Here is a 27,402-nt window from a genome sequence, read left to right as displayed (position 1 = left end):
GAATCAAACATGTACCTTACATATGTGTGTGTGTGTGTGTGTGTGTGTGTGTGTGTGTGTGTGTGTGTGTGTGTGTGTGTGTGTGTGTGTGTGTAAAGAATGCTGATATGAAATATGAAAAACAACCAGTAGTCATTGTGCAAGCTGCCAATTGAATGATGATGTAAGTTACTCTATTGGGTTCATCCAGTATATTTGTATATCTGTCACTGCGCTACATTATGCTAATAATATTCCAAATTAAGCAGTGTTATAAATGCAGGGATTTAACTTGTATTAGAGTATTTTTTTTACAGTGTGGTTTTGTTACTACATACATTTTCGTGAGCCACAGTGACTGACGTTCAGTAGCATTTTGTCACATCAAGGTAGTTAAAAACCGAAAGTGGAGACGTAAAACACAACGGTCCCTAAGTACGTGCTCGTGCTGTCACAGACCAATAAAAGCTTTGTGTTTACTGCCATCTGCTGGCTGTCACGTGATACAATGGGCCCCTTGTATTTGGAATCCAGCAAAGGTCTTGTGAAGGCATGTAAGGAAGGTGGATTCAACAGACAACATTAGACACCTGAGGCGACCGTGCATGTATTTTCATGAACAACGCATTCTTGTGTCACTATTTGTCCTGAGAACATCTGCTTGATGTCTAACTTGATTTGCAGGGGACAGACACGTTCAACATCCAGTCTCTTGCACTCGTACATCAAGTGGGTAACGGTGAGAGAGAGGGGAAGAAGAAAAAAAAAAACACAACTCTCAAGCTCAGTCTCTGAGAAAATAGATTTATTACTCAAATAAGCGACTTATACACAGTGGGTTCACGGTTCTAATCATCAGAAAGAATATGAGCTGCGACCGTTGAAGAAAACATGAAGCTTATATTAGTGTCACACGGCTGATTTGATGACATCACATTCATATTATATTCAGACATGTCAAATTAACTGTACAGACATGAAGAGCTGAAGGCAGAGGAGAGCTTGATTCCCACTAAGGCACTCGTGATTCAAATGAACATGACAACACAGCAGCTGGGCTGAACGTTGTGCTTTTTCTTTCCACTAAAGGCTGATTTATCAAATTTAAAGTATAGTTTTTAATCTGAAATACGCCGTGAGACTGTGACCATTTCACGACCACGATCCGTATTATACATTAGCTGTGATCATTGAATTATTGCCTCTTTAAGAAAAGGAGGGAGTATCTCTAACGCTGCCCCAATAAAAGACAAACTCCTTTGGCTGAAACACATTCTTAACGATGTTCAATAATCAAACATTGATTTATGCGCGCCATTATTCCTATAGCATATGTAAATTCACGACATGAACATTAAGGTTTATTAAGCAGATTAGCGGTGAGCAGAAAACGACCTCCAACTACATTTTATTTCCCCCCCTTAAAGGGACAGTTCACCCCAAAATCCCAAATACATTTTGTTCTTCTCTTGCCTGTAGGGCTATATATCAATTTAGATTGTTTTGGCGTGAGTCGCTTAATGTTGGAGATGTCTGCCTTTTCCCCAATATAATGGGACGAAAAAAAAAATACATTTCAGAAAGAAATTTGACAGAAATGTCTCTTTCCAGAAATCCTGACACGGTAACTCAAGATAATCCGCCCAGCGTGTCACGTAGCAACTGTGGTTGAAGGACAATAGAGAAAAATATGTATTTTTGATTTTGGGGTCCCTTTAACTTTTGACATCTCCAATAGAAATATCAGCAATATAATCACCACAAACAATTCCAGCCTCTTCCATTTGTTCACAGTCAGTGTTATGACAGACTTGAGATGCTGGAAACAACTGTTTTTTTAAATCGTGCTACATTTAACCACCTTTTCGGCACACTCGTTTTTAAAACGACTCCTCCTTTTGTAAAGACTGTATATGCTTCTGCGTGTGATTCAGTGGATTCTCTGTGACCGTGGTAGCGATGCGTTCACTTTCCCAACCTCCTAGCGACGTCCTTGTAGGCTAGCTCGATTTCCACATCGGCGGCGCACGTGTTGGCGAACTCATCTCGGCTGTAGGCGTTGCCGAGGTAACGCCACAGCCCTCTGAATTCAGACGGGATGTCATAGTTCCGGTATTTCTTTGAAACCACCTGCAGGAAAACAAGTTATTGTGATGCTGTACGTCACGACAGAATGAGAAGTAAGCCAATCCAAACGCAGGATACCTTCAGGACATGAAGTTTGGGCAGGAGGTTGCAGTCGGCCAGCGTCAGGTCGTCTCCGTCCAGGTATTTGCGTTTGGATTCGCCCTCGCCTCTGTGGTGTCCCACCTCAACCTCGTCAGGTAGAGGACTCTTCAGATACTCGTCCAGCTTAGCCAGACACTTGTCTAGACTCTTCTCTAATGCTGGAACACACATGAAACACATATTATACGCGGTCACACATGTTTTTAAACCTTCTGTTTGGATTATAATGGATATATATGGATACTGCTGTCCCGTATTATCGATGTTCTTTCAGTATTCTTTCGTGTTTTTTGTGCAAAGCAAATTCCCCAAGAGGCCAGTTTGATTCATATCCATACCTCGATTTTTATCCGGTCTTTTGTTTTTGACAAAAGCGGAGAACTTGGCAAATATGTCGTTCCCCGCTATGTTTGATTCCCGATTCTTCGCTGCGAGTTTGGGATACCTAAGAAACATGAGCATGGCGTTAGTTGGCGATGTTGCTCGCCCTATTTCCCTTTCCGCCGCCCGTGTTGATTTCCACGTGTGAGGCCTACTTTGGTGGAGCCAGCATCTCCTCCAGATACTCCTCCACTTTGTTGACGTCGGTGAGAACCTCCCCCTGGAAGGTGAGGAATGGCGGGTGTGTCCCCGGGGCCAGGTTCTGAAGGTCAGCCGGTTTCCTAATCAGAGTGGAATCATTTTACAACCTCTACTATCAAACTGCAATGAAATGCCTTTTCAGTATTACACTTTCCATCAAACAAACGATGCTCTTTTATGAGTCTATTCAGCCACGGAGGCTGTTGCTGCCAACGCCGACTACCTTGGGCCTCATTTCCATTCCATTTGAGCTTTTGTTCATTACCTTCACGTATTAAGGAGCACTCGGAGCATAACGTCTTAAAGCTGCTCTTAAGCTGCTTAATCAAACACTGAGTTATGGGATGTCGTGTCTATTGGCCCGTGCAATACTTAAATTGTCACAGTACTTGTGTTTTTGTCGAGGTATACGTTAAAGTGTTTTCATCGTATGACATGACGTTATTTATTGCCTCTTGAGGTCGACGGTGGTGACGTTGAAGACGACGCCTTTCAGCCAGAGGATCATGAAGAGGCGCTGAGAGAAGGGACAGTTTCCGATGCTCTCCCCATCACTCCCAGCCTGTACACACACACACACACATGAGAACACGGTAAGACACTGATCCTACATACACTGATTTACACACACACACACACACACACACACACACACACACACACACACACACACACACACACACACACACACACACACACACACACACACTCCTAACTGACAACTGACAAGTACTCAATCACTTAATCAAATCACATACATAATACAAGAAGAAACAATCAGTACTTTTAGTTTGAAGTACAAGGTTGAGTCTGTGTGTTCACATGACCACATTTATAATTGACATATGATCAAAGACAGTAGTATGAGTATGTGTATGTTTGTGTGTGTGTGTGTGTGTGTGTGTGCGCGCGCACGGCTGTAATAGGACACTGTAATCAGACACCGAGTCCAGCATGAATAATCCACACTGCTTCCATTAGCCGCCTCACTGCCTGTGTTGGTCGTGCGGTTCCTACTGTACACTACAGTAGCAGCGTATCAGCTATATCTATAACCTACTGTCCACTTTCACTGAGCTTCAACCACGATCTGCTTTGCTTTATCTCGCTTTAAGACACTGAAGCGTTTCTACCTTTCAATACAGCCGTGACTGTCCATTAATGTCAGGACAATGTGTCAGTTAATTATCAAATGAGTCATTTGATAATTAACCAATAATACTTGAATGAAAAAAACAATGTATGTTAAATACGAAGGTAGAGCCAGAAGTCGGTTAGCTTAGCTTAGCATCAAGGCACAGGGAAACGGCTAGCCTGGCTTGATCCAAAGGGTCCAGGTAGCCACTTATGGTACGGCAGCGGGAAAAATATATTTTTCACACTTAATGAGCTTTAAAGGGGATGGCAGACATTTTTTTATAGCTGTTTTCCAATAGCCATGCTAAGCTAAGCTAACGAGCTGGCCGTAGCTTCAAATTTAGCATGCAGATGTGAGCGGTATCAATCTTCTCATCCAAATCTCTGCAAAAAAAACAACTATTCATTCAATTATTTTTTTTTTGCAAGTCAAGTAAAACATGTAACCTTCTCACACGGCATCATAACTTCAGACCATTTCAAGCCGCTGCTCTCAATACTGAAAGGACCCCAGTAATAATTCATTGGGGGAGAGAAAGAGAGAGATTGTCCGCGCACACGTGGGTGTCAGGTTAACACATGGAAAATCAGCACACAACAACAACAACAAGGCATGCGCGCGCTTAAAGGAGCCACCCCAACATGCACACTAAAGTATTCTATAGTGTGCATACGCAGCTTCAATTTCACCTCAACAAACAAACAAAAAGTATTTCAGGCAAAGTGAGACAGTGAAGTTCCTCCAGAAATGTCATTTAAACGTGAGAAGAGAACTGTGCACAAACTACACCAACACCGCACACGCATGACGCCCCACCTTGACAAATAGCTCAATATCAGGGTCCTTGTCGTCCTCGGCCGCGGCATCCGTCATGGTCAGGAGAAAAAAAACACGCTTTGCTTGTGTGTTTTGTTTCCACAAGTGTGTAGATGTGTTTGTGTGTGTGTGTGTGTGTGTGTGTGTGTATGAGCCGTGTCAGTTTACAGCAGATTCTACTCCAGGTCCATGTGTTGAAGTCCGTTTGGTCCCATAGCAGCTCTGTCAGAGTGTCGGATGAGGACGAGTGCCAGCGAGAGAGCGAGTGTGTGTGTGTGTGTGTGTGTGTGTGTGTGTGTGTGTGAGAGAGGTTCAATTTGTACCCGAGGCCTCAGCAGTGGGGCGTGACACTGTCGGGCAAAAATAACCCCCTCGGATGGCGTGGGGAGGTGGGTGTCACGGAAAGCATTAGTGGGGGGGGGGGGGGGGGGGGGGGGGGTGGGAGGGCAGACTAAGTCACCCAAGGGTGCCCTGCCCCTCCCACCTCGTCCAGCTCTGATTGACCGGGTGACTTTGAATCATCGAGAGTCATCGTCTCCTTCTCAGACTCATCACATGGGAACAAAACCAACAATGTGGGTAGCTTCTAAAAAGTGTTCCTAAGCATCCTAATTGCTGTGTCTTTTTTTTAAGCTAGCTCTTTAATTCATCTGGAAGATTCTCAATTTCTAATAACACCTCGAAAGTGGGTCACCTAATAAATGTCAATGAATCATTAATAAAACGGTTGCTCCACAGAGTCTGTTGTGGTTGTAAATGTTAATAAGTTGTTTATAAATGGATTTTGATCAAGATGCCCTGAAGTCTTTTTCCAGAAGGTATCTAATGAGATAAAGTAACTTTTTATTGACATTCGATGATAACACATATGCTATAGATTGGTTTTTATATGGAATAAAAAGCTACGAAGTAATTAAAGCTAAGCGCCAATGCTAACACAACGCTAACACTTCAAGAAAACATTTGAGTCAGTCAGCACTAAAACATGTTTGTGAGCCGCTGGGCTTGATGCTGCCAAAAAACTCCGTCCTTCTTACTCTACTGCTATAACCTCTGGGCTACGTTGCTGAAATTTATGGTTTTAGTTTCAAAGTATCAGATTTATGACGGCTGTATACTACAGTGCAACTGGACTTTACTGTGCAATGTGCAGATTATGTGATCAATTCAGTGTGTGTGTGTGTGTGTGTGTGTGTGTGTTTGGGTTGGGGAGTTGGGGAATTTTCAGCTTAGATAGATAGATGGACACATTTACGTGTACACACACACACACACACACACACACACACACAGGAGAATTCACATGGCCGTGCGACAGGAACCATTCCCAACTATCCCGGCACTGAGTCAGAACATTCTTGTCAGTTCAACTTAACTTATATTTAGAACCAGAGTGACACACACACACACACACACACACACAGAAATGACTCATCATGAAGACATATAAATACATGTTTGTGTGTGTGTGTGTGTGTGTGTGTGTGTGTGTGTGTGTGTGTGTGTGTGTGTGTGTGTGTGTGTGTGTGTGTGAGAAAGGCTCTGGATGTACAACAATCACATTACACACACACACACACACACACACACACACGGATATGCTCAACACACCTCATTGACCTAAGCGCACTTGTTCATGACCTCACCTCAGTTCAAAGCACGCAAGCTGCACGTCTCACTACACGCCGTAAAAAACGCCACGAAGATCGAACCAAGCTCCGTTCGGAACCGCCTCCAAACCCACTTCCTCCCTACCTTGACATAAAGTCGGATTTCAGGTCCGTCTTTTTCAGGCTCTGGCTTCTCCTCGGACTCCTCCTTCTCAGAGGCCGATGACGACGACGACGACGAAGACGAGGATCTGCGGGATGAGTTCCCGCCGTCCGCCCCTGCCTCTGGAGACCTCCTCTCCCAATTCAGCTCATTGCTGCTCTCCTCCACCTCTATCTTCTCCTCTTCCTCTCTCTTCTCCTCTTCCTCTCTCTCGTCCTCCCGGTTCGAGTCCTCTGCCTGCCCTTTCTCTTCATCTCCGGCGTGCGAGGAGGATGAGGAGGACGAGGAGGAGGAGGAGGAAGAAGAAGAGGAGGAACTGCTTCGCCTCTCCTCCGTGAGAGGCCGAGGTGGCGGGAGAAGAGGGGGAGTCGGTATCTGCGCTTTGGCCCGTTCGGTGTTCTCGTACTCCGCCGTCGGCTCAGAGGGCTCGTCGTACGGCACCTCGTAGGTCAAGTCGTACACGCCCGACGACTGGTTCTCGTAGGTGAACTCTGGGTTCTCGTACAAGGGTTCCATTATGTGGGGGGGGGGGGGGGGGGTGAAGAGGTCAAACAGAAGTCGTTCTGAGATGGTGGAGCGTGTTGCGGTGTACAGCAGAGTGACCGTGATGCCAACCGTGTTCTACCTTATCAGAAAATCTCCCGGAGGACTTTGGACAGGGAAGGGAGGAAGGCGATGCCAAGGGAGGACAGCGGTGATGATCCTTAAAGGAGAATACAACATGGCATACTATTGCTATTGTCGCTGAGAGCCAGTAGCTTCAAGGAGTTAATCGTTTGGTGGCTATGAGCATGCACTGGACCAAGATTATACAGCAACTTACTTAGCCTATTTCAATTTAGCATGCAGATAATTGCAATAAGCACACAGACATATTTTTTATTTGTTTTTGCCTGCCTGGCAAATTGCAATACGATGCTTCAATGTAAAAGGGTATTGTGTAGTAGCAGGTCATGCACTTCGTATTTTGACTAATTGACCACATTATCTTCTCATAGAAGCATTTTAAATGGTTTCATTGATTGGATGAAGACTGGGGGAACAATATCAGGCTATTCTAATCCTAATTCAACTTCTGTAACACTTAAAGATTCCCTCATTTCTTACAAAAGTACAATAGCTTTTAAACATGTCATTCAACCACATAGTTGTCCCCCCCCTTCAACGAATCTGAACGCTGATTCGCTGCTTGAACTGCCAAATTTGTGAGGCGTCCCCTCAACTGACACGTCAAGTTGGCCACAACATGAGCAGAGAGCCGGCACTTTTTACGTCAAAATAAAAGCCGTGAGTTTTTACAAACTCAATTAAATTAATTCGTATGCGTCAGCGGATTTTTATTCACAACATAATATAATTCGAGTTGCTAATTGGACGGAAAACGAAACTATAGATGGCAAAAAATATCAGTTTTGTGTATCACAGCGTGCGGCACTTCGAAGAGGTATTTATTTTGAAATGCGTTGCCGGACGTCTTAGCTAGCTCGACAACGTCCCCGCGTTTCGTGTGTTTTGAGGAAGTGAAGTGACGATGTCGCTACGAAAGTAGACTGAAGAAGAAAGTTAACAACATTAAACAATTAACAGTATTCAACGAAACTGTCTGGAGGACAACTGCCTGTCAGCCCCCTTACAGGTAGCGTTGTACATTAAACTGTTAGCGTTACGTGAACACTGTAACATTAGCAAGCTAGCAAAACCGGTTAGCGTGCAGCTAACCGGTTTGTCCGCTGATAGTATTTCAGTATTTCTTGCACCATTATCACCCATTGTTCCTTTGACTTCAGCATTGGTTTAAACATGTATTAATGTGATTATTAGATGCGGGTATATGGTATTTTTCGTGACAAACGTGGACTTCCTGGTTGTGGTTTGACCTCTTTTTTTCTCTTTCTAACCTCACAAGAGAGACACAGTGCCTCTCTTGTGTCCCAGCTGTATCCAATGTTTGTCAATCTAATTGCTTCAATTTTACGCATCTCTGAGATCACAGCATGAGATCTTTGCTTTCGGAAATTACTTCACTGACTCCCTCAGTTCAGAAAGTAAATAAGAAAATCGGATTGATAGAAGGCGAGTGGAAAAGGATGAGAGAGTGTTTGGGGGGAATTCAATTACAGGTCATATGTGTGTCAAATAGTCTGTTTGCAGCCCTGCAGTCACGTCCTTGTAATTAAAATACACATTTTAACTGGTATGCTTGTGTCGTTGAGGAACTGAAACGTGATGCTTTTTGATGCTGTCCTCTGAGAACGCCCACATGAGTCAATATTTGTATTTAGTCCTCTGTAACCTGTTTCCACAGTCACACTCGCGTCAGTATACTTGTAGTTTGATGCATATGGAACAGAATGTAGAGTGAGAAGAGGTATCAGGGCTGAAACAGTTGGATCGGTGAAGAAGGGAAGAACCAAATCCTATTTTTGCTTCACTTTCTCTTTCTGTGTGGCTGGCATCATCATTGTGCTCAGTTCCTTTTTTTTTCAGTTTGAACTAAGATGGTAATTATTATACCGACTGTAGACTCTGTCTTCTGTTTAAGCGCACCATCCAGTCACGCGGAATTGTAAGAGAACCCATTTTCCTTCACATCCTGTCAGGATGTTCCTGAAAGTGCTGCTGGGCCTCCTGTGTGGCGTCGGGGCCTCGGGCGCGGAAAACGGCACTGCTCGGCAGGGCCCTCCGCCGCTGCTGCTGGTGTCTTTTGACGGCTTCCGCGCCGACTACCTGCGGCGGTTCCCCATGCCCAACCTGAAGCTCCTGTACAGCCAGGGGGTCCTGGTGGAGCAGCTCACCAACGTCTTCATCACCAAGACGTTTCCCAACCACTACAGCCTGGTAACCCCCCGCGGATTGTTTTGATTGTGTGACGTAACTACATTTTAAGCAGACTGAACCAATTAAGTCTCAACAAGATGGAGATGAATAGAAGATAACAAACCAAGAATCTTCTCCTCTCCAGGTGACGGGGCTGTACGCTGAGTCCCACGGCATCCTGGCCAACAACATGTACGACCCCGTCATCCACAAGAGCTTCCACGTCGGCGGCAACGACTCCGACCCGGTGTGGTGGAGCGAGGCGCAGCCCCTCTGGATCACGGCGCTGGACTCCGGCTACAAGACGGCGACCGTGATGTGGCCCGGCTCAGGCGTGGCCTTCGGCAACCGCACGGCGTCGCACTTCCTGCCCTACGACGGCCACGTGACGTTCCGACAGCGGCTGGAGAACGTGACGCAGTGGATGCTGGGAGACGGGAAGGTAGGAAAGCGCACCGCGCTTCTTCTGTTTGCCCGTCGGTGTCTTTCAAGGTTTCTATCACCCCTATTTTTTGCCATTGACATCCTGTACCACACACCCTATTCCACCAGGAGGAAGGAGCGATGTTCACATCGCTCTACTGGGAGGAGCCAGATCGGTCGGGTCACAAATTCGGCCCGGACAATGACACTGCCATGAGCCAAGTGCTGAAGGAGGTACTGTCATTTTTTTTTTTTGCTTAAAATCTCAAAGAAGCTCACTTAACACAAAATGTTCCTGAAATCTGCTCTGAACTAAAATGTATTTGTTGGAAGCATCAGTTTCTCATCCTTATAATAAAAGACAGTTTAACCAGAGTCTAGGTTACTTTGATAAAGATTCAGTAAACATGGAAATTCATTGTAGAAATGTCTGAAGCCGTGGCCCAATGGCCCGAGCGTACAGAGCTCCCCTACACGTTACTGACGGCCGTGTGTCCACTCGTGTGCGACCAGGTTGACGACAACATCGGCCTGCTGATCTCGGAGCTGCGCCGCACCGGCCTCTGGGGTCGCGTCAACGTTCTGGTGACCAGCGACCACGGCATGGCCCAGTGCTCGGCCGAGCGCCTCATACGGCTGGACGACTGCCTCCACCCCGACAACTACACGCTGGTGGACCTCTCGGTGGTCACGGCCATCATCCCGCTCCAAGGTAACCGGGCCCACGCGAGATGAAAGGGCCTGCGTAGGAACATGCGGCCGGCGGTGGACATTTGCTCACACTAACGCCTGTTTCTGTGCATGTGCTTTGCAGACCCGGAGGCCATCTGTGCCTTGCTGAAGATGTGCCACCCCCACATGAGGGCGTTTTTGAAGTCGGCCATCCCCGACAGGCTGCACTACCGGAACAACGAGCGCACCCAGCCGATCATACTGATCGCCGACGAGGGCTGGACCATAGTGCAGCGAGGGAACAAGCTGCCGCGCTGTACGTCTAGTCATTGTTTTCCTCTTTACTGTGATAACCCGACATTTGATCCCCTTCACCCACCGCTCTCCTTCCCTCCCCTCCAGTGGGCGACCACGGCTACGACAACTCCCTACCCAGCATGCACCCCTTCATGGCGGCGGCGGGGCCCAGCTTCCGCCAGGGCTATCGGATCAGCGGCCTGCAGAGCGTGGACATCTACCCGCTCATGTGTCACCTGCTGTCGGTGCCCCCGCAGCCCAACAACGGCACCCTGAACCAGGCCCGGTGCCTGCTGGCCGCTGAGACCTGCTGGGATGTCCCTCTGGTGGTCGGCATGGTGGTGGGCGTCCTGCTGGTGCTCACCGTGATCACTGGTGAGTCCGAAATGACCGCATCTTTTGTTTGTTCGGCTTACATTCAATGATCCAGAGTGTTTTTATGTATTCTATATCCTTCAAGTTTGGCACAAACATCTACTTGTACTCAAGGATGAACTGACTTGTGTTTGGTATTTAAGTGACCTCAAAAGCTCTTATTTGGCCATAACTCCAGTGTGATAACTTAATGTGAACAAGTTTGTTTGAGCTCTACTAACTGGACCTGTTGCTCTTCAGCTCTGTTCAGGTTCCTGAGATACCGCCGTCCGTCAGGCTCCCGGCCCTTCCAGAGGCTGCAGGTTGACGACGACGACGACGACGACGACGACGACGAGCCCTTGTTGGAGTAAACCGATCCCAGCCGGGTTACGCCCCCCCAACCTGTGTCTCCTGTTCCTGTTCTCCAGAGGTACTTCACATGATGCACTTTACTCACCGAGGCCCCCGGCTGACACTCAGGCATGTGTGTGTTGTTCATGTTTTAAATACGTTCAGGCCGACTGACACCCGCTGGACGGTCGTTCACTGCTGTGAAAATAGTGAATACTGTTCATAACGCTCCATAATGTGTGCTGTTTTTAAACAATCTCTTACTATAGACTTGAAGCCAGTTCTGAGGAAATATTGAAGCCTTTTTTCGGTGGTAGGATGAACATTGAGATTAATAATTTTATTCTGGGAGAAAAAGAGGACTTTTGTTTAAGATTTTAAGATTAAGAGATTTATTCTTTATTTTTCTGGGCTAATTGTTTGTAGAAATCTTTATTTTGTATGTGCAGATAGACTTTTCTTTTGTACTTGTGTTTCTACTTTTGGTCAGCAGAGGGAGCCAGTAGCTTAATTAAGATTTCTATTGCTCTCACTGAGATCCTGTTAGATTTTTCGGTGGAAATCTTTTGATGCCGTTACTGTTTTGGTTTATTTGTTACACTGATAACCTGAGTCTCAAGTGATCTAAAAAGCAAACACTTGGATTCTCCTTTTATCCAGACTGAACTCACATCTGACTTGATACATTTTTACTACTGAATTATAGTGTAACAACAAACGGTAAAGTGGAATGGTGTTTTGGAGAGAGAGCGTTTTCTATGCAAATCCTTCAGTCAGTAAGTGTCGGTTTCAGGTCCCCATTCTGTTCTTAAGCATGTATTCTAATGATACCAAAGACTGATAACAGACACTCCAAGCAGATGTGCAACATACGGTTTTTTGTTTTTTTACTATGGGATTTGCTTCATAAAATTTAAAGCACAATTTTTATTAGCATCATGCGGGACGATAACTCACTGGATCACCTGGATGTTAAGAGTAGCACAAGATAAAACTCGAGGAATAAAATCCCACGCACTAAAAGACCAAAACCAACGATGAATGTTTCCGCTAACAAGTACGGTGTGTGTGTGTGTGTGTGTGTGTGTGTGTGTGTGTGTGTGTGTGTGTGTGTGTGTGTGTGTGTGTGTGTGTGTGTGTGTGTGTGTGTGTGTGTGTGTGCGTGTGTGTAGCAGGCAAAGCCATATGAATCCTTTTGCGCTGTGCCATAGAGCTCCATTGTTACTAGAAACACATCAGTGAGCTGCACTGTTCCTCAGTTTGTTTTGACTCAATCCCACACAAAGCGTCCTGCTGCCCCAAATGCTCACGAGAGCACCAAATGTGTATCCATCCACGGCTAAAAGTAGACCCTAACAAATGCACTATTTTCCCCTTTTTTTGAGGAATGTTTGCTCTAAACCACAGCGCCCAGCTGACTCAGCTGATCACTAGTCAGTGTATTGTGAGTGCCGCCCACAGGATAGGGATGATCTTTTCATGGGATTTATTAAAAAGAACTAAACTTTAGAAGATCTCCAGCTTCATCTTTTAATTCAGTGCTGCTCGCATGCTTCCGGCCTCATATTTAGTGATATGTGTATAGTGTCCATGCATCTATTCATGTGTGTGAGCATGTGTTTTGCTGCTGAAGTGAAGAGAAACAATTTCACGTCCAAACTTTTCATATTTATGGGTGTTTGTGGTCTTTAAATTCTACGCGTTTGCTGCGTCTTTGCACTCTCTGCTGTGTTTCATCCATAATGTAACTTTTGAGTTTTCTCGTTACAAAAGCTGGTAAAACTTCGGCACAATGCTGGTCTTGCCGGCCCTGTATAGAGATTCCTGTGAAATGGCAATATTTGAAAACAAATAAAGTTAATTGAAAGTGTTTTTTTTTTTTTTGTTATAATAAGTGTCCCTAAATGGAAAGGAAAAGCGACACACATTTGGAAAAATTAATTTATATTCCTTTATATTTTTTTTTCTCCATCGCAGTCACAACATTACAATGTAATAAAATGGTAAATATATAAAATCAAACTCAATACTGACGCATATACATTTCTGTATAAACCCAAATGAACTGTACCCAAATGAACTGTACATGTTTTCATTTATATAACTGTTTCACATCATTTAAAATCTGTCATAATTTCTATGTAGTCATCTGTATAATTGTAAATCTTTGTCTCTTCACAGATAAATAGACTTTATTTTCAGGAGGTATTGTAACAAAAATAACACATTTCCCAGCGCTGGCCACGTAGAGCCATTGAAAATATTCAACTCTTCCCCAGAATGCTTTAACGGTTACCGTAGACACGGAACACACGGACGAACGAGACACCCGACGTGTCGTCTTGTTTCGCTCCCGTTTCTTTTGCGTTTGGTCAGAAAACATTCGCTGTGAAATTCGGGAATCCCCCCATACACACACACACACACACACACACACACACACACACACACACACACACACACACACACACACACACACACACACACACACACAAAAGACCAGAAGATTCCTGAATGGTGTTTTTTTGTTTATGAGCTGAAGCGGGAGCGGTTTGAACACGGTCAATGACAGCAGCCATCATTTCTACAGTGAAGGTGATTAGACAGACCCTGCTTTCATCAGAATAGAAAAAAAAACTGCGTGAGTTTTGTCCCTCTTTGAACATTTCCTTCCTTAGGTTTGAAATATGTGCTTATGTATTGAACTGTTTGGCATGTAGCTGCACGCTGCAAATAGGACCATTGCACCAAGCTATTTAATCACGCCCAAAGTCAAAAATGTCCATCTTAACAAATATGACTTCTAAATTGCTTGTTTTTTTTCTCAAAAATTGGTTCCCAAAAATTGACAGGAAATCTTTTTTTCCTCACATATCAAGCCATTATTTGTCCAGGTTTTGAGAGGTTTGACTCTTTAGATTTCTGCCTACACCCCAATACAGTGGAGGTTAATGGAATTTACCTTTATCTCATCGGTGGTGCTCACGGTATTAAAAAATAAAAAAATTGAAAAATACCCTTATTTGCTTTCTTATTTGTGCTAAGCTAAGTGAACCGGCTGCTGGCTCCAGCTTCGTTTAAAGCGTACAGATGTGGTGAATATTCTTGAGCACTAAGCATTCGTTTGACATAAAATAAGAGCGGTCAAAATGGACATTTTTGTACTCTGACTGAATAAATAATTTGACTTCTTCACTAATCATTCATGGTCTCTCTTTGCAGAACAATTACAAACTGTTTTTTGTGTTTATCAGGAATGTGAGAGACAAATATTACGTGCGTTCGTCCTAATCGCTCTTCCTGAAAAAACGGAACCAAAGCTTGGTTGCGCCTCCCAACACGTCATTCTGCCTACAGGTCTAATATCAGTGTGCTTCTACTCGAGACGACACGATGGCACGGACTCCTACGAAAAAACACAGTTTCCAGTCTTCTCCCGTCTTACATTCTGGATATTTATAAAGAACATTTACTATCGGTACATTTTGAAAGAGCCATCTAACCAACTCATCGAACATAGATCCAACTGAGGAGGATTACCAGAAAAAGCTATTTACAATCAAGATGCCAACCACGAGAAAATAAAAGGTACTTTAGCACATCGAAATCTCTAAAGCTACTTTTTTCTTCTTTTTTTTTTTTTTTTTTTTCAAGCTGAAGAACACGGTAGAAAACGAATGGCCCCGACAAAATAAAAGCTCATGGTACATCTTATAGATACATCCACGTTAAGGTTTAGTTCGACCCTGCCCTGTGCTTATAGTATCCACGCCGTCGTTGGACTCGGATCTGGTCAAAACCGGTCTGAGATCAGAAACAGCTTAGCGCCTGGCTCTCCAGTTCTACAGAACCATGACGAGTAATGATAATTTCACAGCTCCGGACCAAGCAAAAAACTTTGGCGAAAAAAAAAAAAAAGCATATGAAGCATTACGGACACAACGCACACACACACACACACACACACACACACACACACACACACACACACACACACACACACACACACACACACACAGCCTAACCACAGGCCTCATATGCTTTGCAGACCCTGATACTGGAACATTTACATGTTTATCCAAAGAAAATACAAACAAAAAAATAAATTTCTGGTTTTACGTTTCACAATCGAATGCACATACCTCCTCGCATCCTTCCTGGTTATTCCCTAAAGGTACATTACACATCTTAAAGGTACATTACAGTGACACCCCTCCCCCCCCACCCCCCCAGACCAATGTGAACCCATCAACAGACAAACTCCATGGAGAAAAATGTAAATTAACTCCATAGAAAGGATATGCAAGATTACCAAAGTCATCACAGACAAATGTAAAGGTCAACTGGTGATATATCACACGTTTGAATTGTTGCACATTAACACTTCCTGGTTTTGTCTTTCTTCTTCTCTTATTTGCAAACAAAGACAAAAGGCGATACAATTACAAGGAATACATGAGAACAGTGATGTGGTATTTTTTTTTTTTTTTTTATGTAAAGGTTATCCAAGCCCAGAACCTCTCTGTCTGTAACCTTGCATAGCTGTGGATGTATAGCCATACAATGACACCGACTGGATGTTTCCTACAGAGTGGGCGTGGCTAAGGCTCTGGTTTTTTGGGTGAAGTTTCATTTGGAGCGTGCAGACTCAACTGTAGAGTGTACGTTTTTTTTTGTTTTTTTTTGACCAGATATGACGGTTAGTGTGACTTTAAAACAAAATGGAGACGGTAAGAAAGTATGACACCTGCAGTTTTGATTACGAGGCTACTGCCGAGTCTGAATGCCACACGTGAGAACTTCAGTGTACAGAAGGAACTGTGTTTTTTTTTTTTGGTTGTGTCAGACCTGATTTGCGTTGAACCTGATCTCTGATTGGCTGGAGCTCTGGGTGCAGAGAGGGCCACGGTTTTGGGTCAGAGGTCAGTGCGAGGGAAAGGGGGGGGGGGGGCTAGTGGGACTGCAACCCAGAATAAGCTGACTCTTCAAACCTTTGACCACGTGTTTCCTCAACGTCTAAGACATTCATGCAAGAAATTCACGATCTGAACAGAAAATGTCGTGTTTTTTTTTTTTCTCTTTTTTTCCCTCCTTTGATTCCTGTGCTCGGACACATCTAAACCCATGCTTAATGTACAGCGCATGTCCACGTCAGAGTGTACCACAAAAATAGCACCACCCTCCTAAAGGTAATCTTTAACCACGACTCGGATAAGGCTTTGTTGCTTTGTCCTCGGAGACGGAGGAGGGTGTTGCTGTTTTTCTTTCTGTACACTCTCAACGTGATCGAACGACTCGATCAATCTGAACGTGAAACTCTCTAAACATACCTGGCTGAATTCTTCACCCCACTGTGACCATGGCGATACAAAAAACAGCCGTCTTTACTCGATAGCACCATATGAATATTGTTCCCAAATTATAAAGGGGTAAGGGATTATTGGACATTAGTGTGTGTGTGTGTGTGTGTGTGTCTATGTATGTATGTGTGTGTGTGTGTGTGTGTGTGTGTGTGTGTGTTGTGAGTGAGTACACGAAGCACATCTCCTTGCGTCGGAGACTTGCATAGCTTCTGCAGGAACCGGGAAGAGCAGTTGTCCGTTTGGACGGAGCCTTGGCCGACAAAGGCAGTACTCACGTTGCACCATAAAATTCAAAGAGACAATCTGCCCTTATTGCACCATAAGTACATGTGTGTGTGTGTGTGTGTGTGTGTGTGTGTGTGTGTGTGTGTGTGTGTGTGTGTGTGTGTGTGTGTGTGTGTGTGTGTGTGTCTGTTTCGTATTTGCACCATATGAAGTGGGATTAGCAGCCAATTGATCGTTGCACCATGTGAACACCGATGCTGCTGCTTCTGCTGCGCGTTCGCACCTACTGAATCTAGTTGGCAGCAAATGTTGTTGGTTTTTTTTTTGTAAATCGGCTATAGCACCACGGAAAAATAATGTAAGCTCACTGTTCGTTCACGTCGGTCTAACTTAAAGGGGTCCGTCAACATTTTTTTGGTGTTAAGTCTCCTTTTCTTTTTTTAACGTTTGGTTCCCAACCTGTCGGTAGAGATGATTAGAAAACAGCAAATGTCACAGTCTGTCTCTCTGTCCCTCCTCTTCAGCCTCATTCCCCCTTTCCAAGGCCCCCCTTCATTGCCATGTTCCATCCATCCACCAGGCGCCCTCTGACTTTTCCTCCTTTCCCAATCGCCTGACTCAATCACCATCCATCTACACATCTGTTCCCATTTCCCTCATCAGCATCTCAGTTCGTTCCCTGTCAGACCATCAGAGTCTCTGATCCCTGTACCCCGTAATCCTATTGCCTGGAACCTCTACCTGGTTTTGGACTTTGGGTTTCCTGCCTGTAAGTGGATTTATAATCTTAATTTTTGCTTGATTGCTGATTTATTTAAGCATATTATATGAATTGCTGTCAGATAACTTTCTGTCAATCAACTACTCAAGTATTTGTTTAAGCACTAAGAAAGGATTTTATTTAACGGCCAATTTTACTGATTGAAAACAAGCTTGCTTTCCTACAATTTGACACACCCAGAAATGTTGACGTTCCCCTTTTTTAACTCTCTTTACCTTCCCATTTCACATGCTCGATCATCTTGGACAGCAGCTAACAATAATAAGAAGCATGTGTGTGTTCATCTTTTCTAACCGCACCATCTGAAAGCGGCACATGTGTTTCACCTGCGCCACCGCTGACATGGGTCTGAAGAAAAGGTGCGGCGCGGTTTGAACGGCAAAAACACTTTCGGCGCGATCCAAACAGTGTCTACTCGCCCCGGTGTCGAGCCCCCCCCCCCTACCCCGATGGCGTGTGGTTTCGGGAGCAACGTCCCCCGTCGACGGGCTGATGACCGACATCTCGACTCATGCTTTGTCGCCTGCCAATGTAACAGCTTTGATCACAGGGATAAATGAACCAAAGAAATAAATAATGAGCCACACATCACAGCTCAGCCGTGGGTGGCTCCGGAGGAGTCGATATTGGACTCCTTACAGTAGGAGACGAGTCATTGAGAGGGTTTTGACAATAACGACCAAAACTGTTTTGTGTCAGCTTCAGTGGCAGCACCCTGTTAGCGTGAGACCAACATAATTAAGACTTCACACGAGAATGTAGTAGGCATGGATCAAAAGTAATTCGCCTTGCATTACCTAGCAAGGTAAACCGACAGAGTAGCTCAAGAAAATCTAACCTCCCGGCATAACGGGAAATGATGGAGATGAACCGTTAGACCCCTAGACGGCATACTTGTATACAAACAGTGAAATAAGTACGTGCTGCCTTATGTTCCCGCTTGCATTCGGTAATATTTACGATATAACCATAGATTAGTAATACTGAAAACATCAGCAGCCTGTAACACTTATTCCTCCAACATAATGATGGTGCCATCATAAGAACAGTAGAATTAATACCATCTTTAGCTCTAGCTCCATGCTAACACCTTAGCATACACGTTTGTGAGTGTGAGAGTGACGGTCCTCTTGGCAATAAAAAGATAATTTCTTAAGCTTATGGCCTGTAGATTGGTAACGTTTAAAACTGTATCTCAGCTAATACCTCAGCTATCTCACCCAGTGTTTTTTTTTTTTGGCACAGAACATTTTTATTTGCACATAGTTTCACATTGACAGCCATTCAGAAACAGGAACATGACATTGTTTTAGAGGTCTTATTTTGAGCTGCTTCGACTTCTAATGTTCTCACTTTTGGAATTAATGTTGCTAACTGTCGCCTAGCATCGTGTATGCTTAAGTGTTAGCATTCTTAAAGGAATAGTTCGACATTTCTGGCTGAGAAGTGATACTTGTCTTTCATCTCTCCTTTCTTTAACTTCGAACATAGCAAGGCTAGCTGATTCCCCCAGCTTTCAGTTTTAATGCTAAGCTAATGGGTCCTGGCTCTAGCTCAGCCAGACATGAGAGAGAAACATAACTGACTCTGGCAAGTAAACAAATAAGTGTATTTCCCAAAATGTCAAACCATTCCTGTAGCGCAAACTTTGAGTGAAATTCGGAAATTTGCTTGAGTGTGGGTCTCTGTCTCCATCTTTCCCATCATGCTCTGCTACTCTCCCTGATAACCTTGTTAACATACCCCCAAAACCGATTTGTCCCCAGTCGACAACAACGTCATGGTACATAAAAAACATCCCTTCTATACATAGAAAATATATACACTACCTTTTGACTAGACTAACGACGACATGTTCACAAATTCCTTAGTGACGTTCTTACTTTGTGTTCACATCTTTTTATTCTACTGAAACCCGTGGATGTGCGAGCGACACAACGTAAATGGCAAGCGGATGTCAAAGACTCCTATGTGAAACCGCGCTCATTTTTCTATTTTTAGTTTTTCATTTTTCACAGCGGAGCGCGAACGTGTGATATTAATTCACCGAGACCAGATGAGGAGTGGTCAGAGGAGTTGGAAATAGAGCGTCAGAAGGATGAGCAAGAAAGGAGATGGACTCGCACTGAAGCCGCGTGTTGAGTCATGGCAATGGGACTCGCAGGTCGTGGTGCCCGCAAGGAATGTGTGTGTGAATATATGTGTGTGTGTGTGTGTGTGTGTGTGTGTGTGTGTGTGTGTGTGTGTGTGTGTGTGTGCATAAAAGTGTGACTGATTGCTTTTGTGTCTGTGTGCTTACATCAAGTACGACGTTGTGCGTCTGAATATTCTCTAAATCTGAACATCCATGTTTACATACATGTTTTTTTAGGGTGCACATGTGCTTATGTGTGCTGATGTGTGTGTGTGTGTGTCAGAGTGAGGACTCATACTGCAACAGTTCATACAGCAGGGGTCCGTCACGGTAGCGAATGCCCACAGCGGCCGGCGTTATGTACTGCAGGATGTTTATAGTCCTCCGCAGGCGCCTGTCTACGTAGTGGGCGTCCCATGCTGGGTAACGCTTCCTGGGCATGTCGATTTTTATGAGCGGGCCCTCTGGCTTGGAGGTGATCGGCGCCGACCTCACCTGGAAGACGGGAAGACACGTCTCGGCCACGTCCTCGTCCGTCTGCGACTTGGCCATGTGGGCCGGGGTGGGCGGGGCGGTGGGCGGGGCCGACGGGGGGAGGGGGAGACCCCAGAGCAGCTGGGCGCAGCAGGACGAGGCGGGGCTCGGCTGGAGGTGGGCGGTGGCGGGGTGCAGGAAGCCGTAGTACAGCAGCATGACCAGGACGCCGCCGGCGAACGTCAGGTAGACGCCACACAGCGCTGGGACGGCGTAGGAGTCGGTCAACACCGGGTCCCTATAGGTATACCTTCAGGATGATGGCGACACACAGGGTTCAATTCAGGGGTCTACTTGTACTAATGCTATAACTTATTAATTTTTGATTTAACATGATATTGTATTAGTTGCATCCAGGTTCAAGATGCAAGGAAATGCAACTCACCACAGCCCAGTCAGGATGGTGTTCTCGGCCAACACCACAATGTAGTACGCCACCATTCTGTACCGCGTCCGGCCCTCCTTCACGTTGAACCAGCAGAAGATGTAGACGATGCCGACCACCATGTTGAAGAGCACCTCCTCCCACTTGGACATGCAGAAGTCGGTGCCTCCGTGCACCACCCAGAAGGCCATGGCGCACCAGTGGACCACGACAAAGATGCCGAAGTAGATGTGGAAGAGGGAGGCGAAGAGCGCGAGCGAGAGGACGCGGGACGAGATGGTGAAGAGGCGCCAGAAGAGGTGCAGCAGCGCCCCGCGGTAGCTCATGCTGCGCTGGTCGTCGCGGGAATCCCGCAGCAGCTTGTGGTAGGAGGCCAGAACCCAGGCGAGAGACAGGAGGGAGCCCAGGGAGGAGATGCCTACAGAGAGAGTCAGAGGAGAGTCAGAGGGGGGTCACAGTAGGCGAAATCAGAGAACAGAGGTGGCTGATGATGTGGGCGCTTTTTATTTCTGTGTGACTCAATCATAGTAGAATCAAGTTTTTCATGGTTCGTGAAACAAAAAGCACACAAATTTGATGAGTCAGCTGGAGTGTTTTGTGTAACAATGTAAGCGCATCCTTAAATAAGAAGCAGTGTGTGACACGACAAACATTTGGTCATGATGCTTAATGGTATGAGCCTGAGACATAAAGTTATATTTAATGCTGCTGTGTGCATCCGCCCCCTGTACTAGTCACATATTTGCATAAAAGTAGAAGGTGTCCCTAAACTCCAGAGGGATAGGGATGAATAACACCAGTGGGTGGCCGCCTAGATGATGCATTTACTGGATGAATAAGGAAGAGTAGGCCGATGGAGTTCGGCTAGCACGTCCCCCGGACACCTATGATTGCACTTTTTTTTTTTCTAGCACTACCAGAACCAAAAGCAGTGTGAAAATCCAGCACCATCTGCAGCCACAAATTACTGAGCACGCTGTGTGCAAATTGCTAATTACTGTTTGTGCAGCTGTTGACTTGTATGTGCTTTGTGGTTCTACATGCAAACAGGGCGTTGTGTGTGTTTTTTGTTGTAAATGTGTCCGTCAACCCACACTGCAGCGTCTCGGCCCGGTTCTCCTGGATCATGATGCAGAGCTGCAGGACCAGCTGAGGTGCGGACTCCAGGAAAGTCTCCAGCAGCCGCAGCATGTTGACGTCCGCGTACTCGAACATCATGGCCCAGTACCAGCGGCGCTGGTGCTCCTTCTGCCGACGCGACATGATGCCCAGGTACAGAGTCCTGATGTACCTGCAGGGGGTCAGAGGTAAGAGCACTCATTATAAATACTGTATCATTTTTCAGCCCTATTGTTTTTTTCCTCGGTCATGTTTCATTTATTCTCTTTCTCACTACTTGCTGCGTTTTTTTTCCTGCTTTGTAACTTTAGTTTTAAGATGCTCCCTTCTACTACTGCTATCATTAACCCTTGATGAAATATTGATCTGATTATCCGACTCGATTAATCGATCGACAGAAAGGAAAAGAGCTACCATCACTACTCAATAGTTGAAACCCTAATGCAGCTGCGACGTATAGCGCTACCGAACTTGTACTGTAAATATTTCTAGGTTTCATTACAGTCTGGTCTTTATGAACAAAGATGTGGGAAACCACAGTACATGTGGGTGGGATGTAGGCAGCGGTTTCCATCAAATCGCCCAAGGGCACTCACAGACTGTATGCATGCATGCATGTGTTTATGTATGTACGTGTGCAAATCCTCCTGGATCCCCGTGAGCGCATTACTAATACACGTGCACGGGCGCCATCGCGTGTGTTGTGCATGTGCTCCTACATTTTGCTGGCCTCTGCATGTGTGGCTCCATGTTTGAAACATACGAGCTTAATTCGCAAAACATAAATAATGCAGCATCCTGGGAAAACGCCCACATGTGCACGCACGCCACATACCAGTCTGGTTTAGTGCAGATGCCTTTGGGCGATCAATCATGGGAGGGCTTCTGGCTAATTAACCATCTAGTGGCACGTTGAGGAGGGAGTGTCTGCTACCTGGACCGCATTATCATTCCCATACTTGGTCACAAGCAACTTACAATGTGAATATTCTGAACGGACGAGTCAAAGCGCTTCTCCGACGCCTGTGGGATAAACCCGGAGACTAAGATGATCCTGCGCTCTCAGAAGAACTCTTCAGGACTCGGAACACCTGGGTAGAGGAGCTCTTGAAACCTGCCACACATATAGTCCTCTATCAGTGCAACATTCCTGCTCATGTCAGGACTGTAGAAGTCCATATTAAAGACTAAACACGACCGGTTAGCGAGTTCTTTGTGCTTCCTGAACTTCCAGATGACAGCGCTCCCTCTTGACAGCATTGTTGCTGGTGGCCCTTTTTTTTTTTACTAATAAGCACATTTGCAAATTTCACATCAGGTCTGGCTTAATGCAGAGGCAATTAATGGGAGCTGCTCCTGGCTAATCAACAATCCAGAGGCACCGTGAGGAAAGAGGAGAGTTTCTGCTGCATGAAAACCTCTTTTTCCTATCCATACATACACGGTACGTCTTAAACATCTGGAAAACGGACTGTACAGAGTTCATTGGCTATGGACATATCATGATGAATATTTTTTCATTTCCTCTTGTCCATACAATATACATGCCTATATGTTTGCTTTCATTTTTGTTATTTTCTCTATTTAATTTGGTGTGCATCAGTCTCTTCGTCGTCTCTCCATTTTCGTCTTGTTTCCGTCTTGTCAATTATTTGTAAAGCACTTTGAATTGCGTTTGATTTGCGTGAAAGGTGCTACACAAATAAACACGCTTGAGTGACTGATTGATTATCCACCCTGACTTCCTGTGTTTAGATCAGGGGTGGGGGGGCCATCCCATATATTCCAACCTATTCTTCTTATCCTAGTCTTCAGATATGTTAATGCTTCTAACCAAACCATTTTAAAGCCAAATGAGTGGATTATGTAGCTTTAAGATAACATACAAACACCCAAATGCTGTTTGTCCTTGACTCAAGAACAATGAAGGATGAATAACCAGCATCGCTTGTTTGGCTTTTAAAAAAATATCTGTTAACAGGAAGTCCTAGTATTTAGGGTAAGGATTGAGGCTTTACTGCGCAGCGTACAGACACTTAATGCCTTAACACGGAGGGATGTGGTTTCTAACCTACCGAATACTGTAGATCTTCATCCCCTCTGCTCTCACTCCTCTTGCTCTTTTTTCTACTCCCCTCCCCCCAGTTTACTCGTTGTGTATGAGCAACCTTTTCTCCCTCCTCCTCCTTCCCCCCACAGCCTCTCCATCTCTAAGCGATCCATCTCAATCAGGCCGTACCATTTCCTCAGCCACAAACATCCCCACTCCCTCCTCTCCTCCTCCTCCTCCATCTTCTTCTTCCTCCTTCTCCTGCCCCTCCACTTCCTCCACGTGGGAGAGTCCATTCCGCAGGCTGAGGGGGCGACTACTGGGTGGGGTGCATGGAGGTAGAGGAGGTTGTGTGTGTGTGTGTGTGTGTGTGTGTGTGTGTGTGTGTGTGTGTTCGTGAGGGCCGATTTTAAACCTACAACCACAGAGAGGCCAAGGCAGAGGAGCTGAGTGGCACAGCAGGAGGTCAACACACACACCCACACACACATACACACACACACACACACAGTCATCACTCTAGTCTCCCTGCTGACCGCCCAGAGGCAAGTGGACACCATTAAGGAGTCTTCTTGGAGAGAGGGGAGGGTAAGGGAATGAGAGTGTACGCTGTCCTTGCATGGAGAGCTAGGAGGGAGACAAACAGTGCACTCTACTACTACTACTACTACTGCTACTACTACTACTGCTAGTACTTCTTCTGTTAAAACTACACAAACAAGTATGTGAAATAAGACGTGAGTTTGTATCGGAGCAAAAGGGTCCATGTGTGTTTGTTTTTTCCCGCCAGTGCTTTTAGCACCACAATTAGCACCTACCCCTGTCCAACTGCGCGTGTGTGTGTGTGCGTGTGTGTGTGTGTGTGTGTGTGTGTGTGAGAGATGGAGATGGAGAGGGAGATGTTGCCAGAAGCGCAGATGCTCTCCCTCTTTGTACTCTCCATGCATGCTGACACTCACGGGAAGGGCCATGACACCGTTTTTCCACTGGTCACACACACACACACACACACACACACACACACACACACACACACACACATGCTGACACGCACAAGAGCGTGCAAACACACATTCACATGTACACAAATATGCACGCATGCACACTCACACTCAGCCCCAACTTCTCTGTTCTTCAACTAAAGCGAGGGACCCCTGACTGGGACGCTGTCCATGGTGCTGAATATGACACAGTGGATTGAGTGTGTCAGTGACTTACATTCTGCCCCCCCCCCCCCAACTAGAGATTGTACAGTTTTCACTTTTCATACGGTGACCCAAAAAAAGAAAGAACAGAAACTTAGATCACTGTGTCTTATGACTGCCTTTTCTGTGTCTGCCCCCCCACACACACTGCATCTCTGACTGTCTCTCTTAATTGACTAACTGTCTGTCATTCCTAGATAGTAAGTGAATCGCTGGGGGGGGGGGGGGGGGTCAGAGAGCCTTTCCCTGTCCTCCTCTTGCTCTTCCTCTCTTGCCTGTCAGTGTGAAGCAAGCTTTGCCTTTTTAGTAGTTACATCGGGTAGACACCACTCAGCCCATTTAGTGTGTGTGTGTGTGTGTGTGTGTGTGTGTGTGTGTGTGTGTGTGTGTGTGTGTGTGTGTGTGTGTGTGTGTGTGTGTGTGTGTGTGTGTGAGAGAAAGAGCTTGTGCGTGTATGAGAGAGAGCAAAAAGGGGGAGGGAGTGCGGTGACAGATTAGGATCAGGTGTGTGTTGTTGTTTGTGACACCCCCCTTACCTCCACACTTGTCCCAGCTGGAGGATGTGTATGGTGGCCTGCCACAGCCAGATGGTGGCCAGCTGCAGGCGGTCCCTGCCGGGATACAGGCACCCCAGAGCCACCGCGCCCCGCTTGGTCAGCCCCTCCACCTCCCCGAGCCCCCCGCCGGTGTAGTCCTGCACGAACCAGCGGAAGCTCAGAATCTGCACCAGTACGGACGGCACCAGCACGAAAAAGAGCGTGAGGCCGAACCAGAGGTAGTCCTGCCTCTGGTAGTACTCGTTCGCCAGGCACAGGTCCGTGCCAACGTCCCAGAAGAAGACGATGAGGGCGAGGATGATCCAGAGGCAGTCCAGCCACAGCTGCTCGCGGGGCGGGCAGTGAGTTTCCCGAATGCCGAGCCCTCCGGCGGGCTGGCCCCCGCCGAGCAGAGAGCCGAGGCAAGCTGAGCGGCAGCCCCAGTAGCAAGCGGAGGTGCGGCAGCACTGGCAGATGTGGATCGCGGCGGAGTCCAGCGGCTCATCGTTGTCAACATCGTACAGCTGCGCGAAACCGCCGCACCCGACCCCGGCTTTGCCGCCGTCCGACTGCGCGGCCATGTTCCCCTTCCCGCTCCTGCCCTCCTGCGAAATGCACGACAACCGCACCGTGGTGCTTTCTCGCGGTGCGCGGATACCACGTCACTTCCCAGATACCTGCTGTCCCCTTCGCTCTCGCGCAGCGGCGACTGCTGTGTCTCTTTCTCACCCGGGGCGCGAGGAGCCATCAGAGCCAGTGGCCGCGCGACGGCGGCTCACCTTCTTCCTCGTCCAGTCGGGACACCGCCACCGGGTGCTCGCGAGCAGCAGTGGAATCCGTACCCGTTCTAGTCCAGCAGCCCTGCATCATCCCGTCCTGCGCACGCGGTCATCTAGGGCGACGGGAGGCTATGACGTAATGCATCTCCCGCTGTTCTTAAGACGTGTGAGGGACTGTGTGGATGTGTGGGGGTGCGCACCGGACACCACGATCCACGACTCACGCGCTAATATAAACCTTTCCGTTCAGTCAACCCGAGGACCCCCGACTCCTGCCTCTCATCCAGCCCGCTCTCCGGCTGCAGCCACCGCTCCGCTCCTTTCCGCAGCTCCAGCCCCTCTGCAGCTCCAGCTTCCCCACTCCTCACTCCGCCCCCTACCGGAGGAGGAACCTCAACCCCGAAGTCACATCTGCACGCAGGCACACTCACGTGCGTCAGAATATATATATATATATATATATATATATATATACACACACACACACACACACACACACACACACACACACACACACACACACACACACACACACACGTGGACACAATTGTTGGTACCCTTCCATTAAAGAAAGAAAAACTCACAATGGTCACTGAAATAACTTGAAACATGCCAAAAAGCTCCAGTTGTGTCTCATCTGTTTAAAGGACATTCTCCCACAAATGAATAAGTTACCATAATTTATATATATATATATATATATATATATATATATATATATATACTACAATACGCTGTATTGGAACAGGGTGGATTGTTTTCTAATGAAATCAGCTAGTTTCCTCCATAGAAGGAAAAATTTGATTTCCAGCATCTGACATTCACCTCTCCATCAATCCTCATCCTTTCCTCCACCT

General features: G+C 46.2%; 3 protein-coding genes across 6 annotated transcripts; 1 reads left to right on the top strand and 2 right to left on the bottom strand.

The window, feature by feature from the left end:
- Positions 1 to 767: 767 nt before the first annotated feature.
- Positions 768 to 7,081, bottom strand: LOC137879008 (chloride intracellular channel protein 5-like). Of its 2 annotated transcripts, none has more exons than XM_068719568.1 (6): positions 6,500 to 7,081; positions 3,243 to 3,352; positions 2,745 to 2,870; positions 2,547 to 2,653; positions 2,185 to 2,366; positions 768 to 2,109 (listed from the first exon to the last, which is right to left on the bottom strand). In XM_068719568.1, exons 1-6 carry the CDS (start codon positions 7,031 to 7,033, stop codon positions 1,945 to 1,947), a joined length of 1,224 nt encoding a protein of 407 aa, XP_068575669.1. In that variant the 5' UTR covers positions 7,034 to 7,081; the 3' UTR covers positions 768 to 1,944. The 2 variants fall into 2 exon arrangements, with proteins under 2 accessions (XP_068575669.1, XP_068575670.1); XM_068719569.1 differs by lacking the exon at positions 6,500 to 7,081 and adding an exon at positions 4,745 to 5,055.
- A 938-nt stretch (positions 7,082 to 8,019) lies between these two features.
- enpp4 (ectonucleotide pyrophosphatase/phosphodiesterase 4) lies at positions 8,020 to 22,163 on the top strand. Of its 3 annotated transcripts, XR_011103710.1 has the most exons (9): positions 8,020 to 8,153; positions 9,060 to 9,355; positions 9,480 to 9,776; positions 9,887 to 9,991; positions 10,271 to 10,469; positions 10,572 to 10,745; positions 10,832 to 11,101; positions 11,342 to 11,513; positions 21,958 to 22,163. XR_011103710.1 is itself a non-coding variant. In XM_068719809.1 (8 exons), exons 2-8 carry the CDS (start codon positions 9,119 to 9,121, stop codon positions 11,452 to 11,454), a joined length of 1,395 nt encoding a protein of 464 aa, XP_068575910.1. In that variant the 5' UTR covers positions 8,020 to 8,153; position 9,118; the 3' UTR covers positions 11,455 to 13,931. The 3 variants fall into 3 exon arrangements, 2 of the variants coding, with proteins under 2 accessions (XP_068575910.1, XP_068575909.1); XM_068719809.1 differs by lacking the exon at positions 21,958 to 22,163 and having other exon boundaries at positions 9,118 to 9,355; positions 11,342 to 13,931; XM_068719808.1 differs by lacking the exon at positions 21,958 to 22,163 and having other exon boundaries at positions 11,342 to 13,931.
- Positions 17,126 to 26,931, bottom strand: LOC137879176 (XK-related protein 6-like). The gene is made up of 4 exons (XM_068719803.1): positions 25,767 to 26,931; positions 21,951 to 22,147; positions 20,857 to 21,274; positions 17,126 to 20,721 (listed from the first exon to the last, which is right to left on the bottom strand). Exons 1-4 carry the CDS (start codon positions 26,345 to 26,347, stop codon positions 20,217 to 20,219), a joined length of 1,701 nt encoding a protein of 566 aa, XP_068575904.1. The 5' UTR covers positions 26,348 to 26,931; the 3' UTR covers positions 17,126 to 20,216.
- Between the last annotated feature and the right edge of the window lie 471 nt (positions 26,932 to 27,402).

Source organism: Cebidichthys violaceus, unplaced genomic scaffold, assembly GCF_023349555.1.
Source record: "Cebidichthys violaceus isolate CVI_PGR_0920_01 unplaced genomic scaffold, fCebVio1.0.p SCAF_24, whole genome shotgun sequence".
Classification (NCBI taxonomy): Eukaryota; Metazoa; Chordata; class Actinopteri; order Perciformes; family Stichaeidae; genus Cebidichthys; species Cebidichthys violaceus.
Note: the sequence above shows the minus strand (reverse complement) of the source record. Positions and strands in the feature narration are given on the sequence as shown.

What these genes read in the sequence shown, in the direction of transcription:
- LOC137879008 (XM_068719568.1), bottom strand. Translation starts at nt 7,033, where the DNA reads ATGGAACCCTTGTACGAGAACCCAGAGTTCACCTACGAGAACCAGTCG. An exon ending in GAGATGCTGGCTCCACCAAA is followed by an intron (nt 2,654 to 2,744) that starts GTAGGCCTCACA and finishes CATGTTTCTTAG; the next exon opens with GTATCCCAAACTCGCAGCGA. An exon ending in CCAAACTTCATGTCCTGAAG is followed by an intron (nt 2,110 to 2,184) that starts GTATCCTGCGTT and finishes GTTTTCCTGCAG; the next exon opens with GTGGTTTCAAAGAAATACCG.
- enpp4 (XM_068719809.1), top strand. Translation starts at nt 9,119, where the DNA reads ATGTTCCTGAAAGTGCTGCTGGGCCTCCTGTGTGGCGTCGGGGCCTCG. An exon ending in TTCCCAACCACTACAGCCTG is followed by an intron (nt 9,356 to 9,479) that starts GTAACCCCCCGC and finishes TCTCCTCTCCAG; the next exon opens with GTGACGGGGCTGTACGCTGA. An exon ending in AGGGAACAAGCTGCCGCGCT is followed by an intron (nt 10,746 to 10,831) that starts GTACGTCTAGTC and finishes CCTCCCCTCCAG; the next exon opens with TGGGCGACCACGGCTACGAC.
- LOC137879176 (XM_068719803.1), bottom strand. Translation starts at nt 26,347, where the DNA reads ATGGCCGCGCAGTCGGACGGCGGCAAAGCCGGGGTCGGGTGCGGCGGT. An exon ending in CAGCTGGGACAAGTGTGGAG is followed by an intron (nt 22,148 to 25,766) that starts GTAAGGGGGGTG and finishes GACCCCCTGCAG; the next exon opens with GTACATCAGGACTCTGTACC. An exon ending in ACCATCCTGACTGGGCTGTG is followed by an intron (nt 20,722 to 20,856) that starts GTGAGTTGCATT and finishes ATCATCCTGAAG; the next exon opens with GTATACCTATAGGGACCCGG.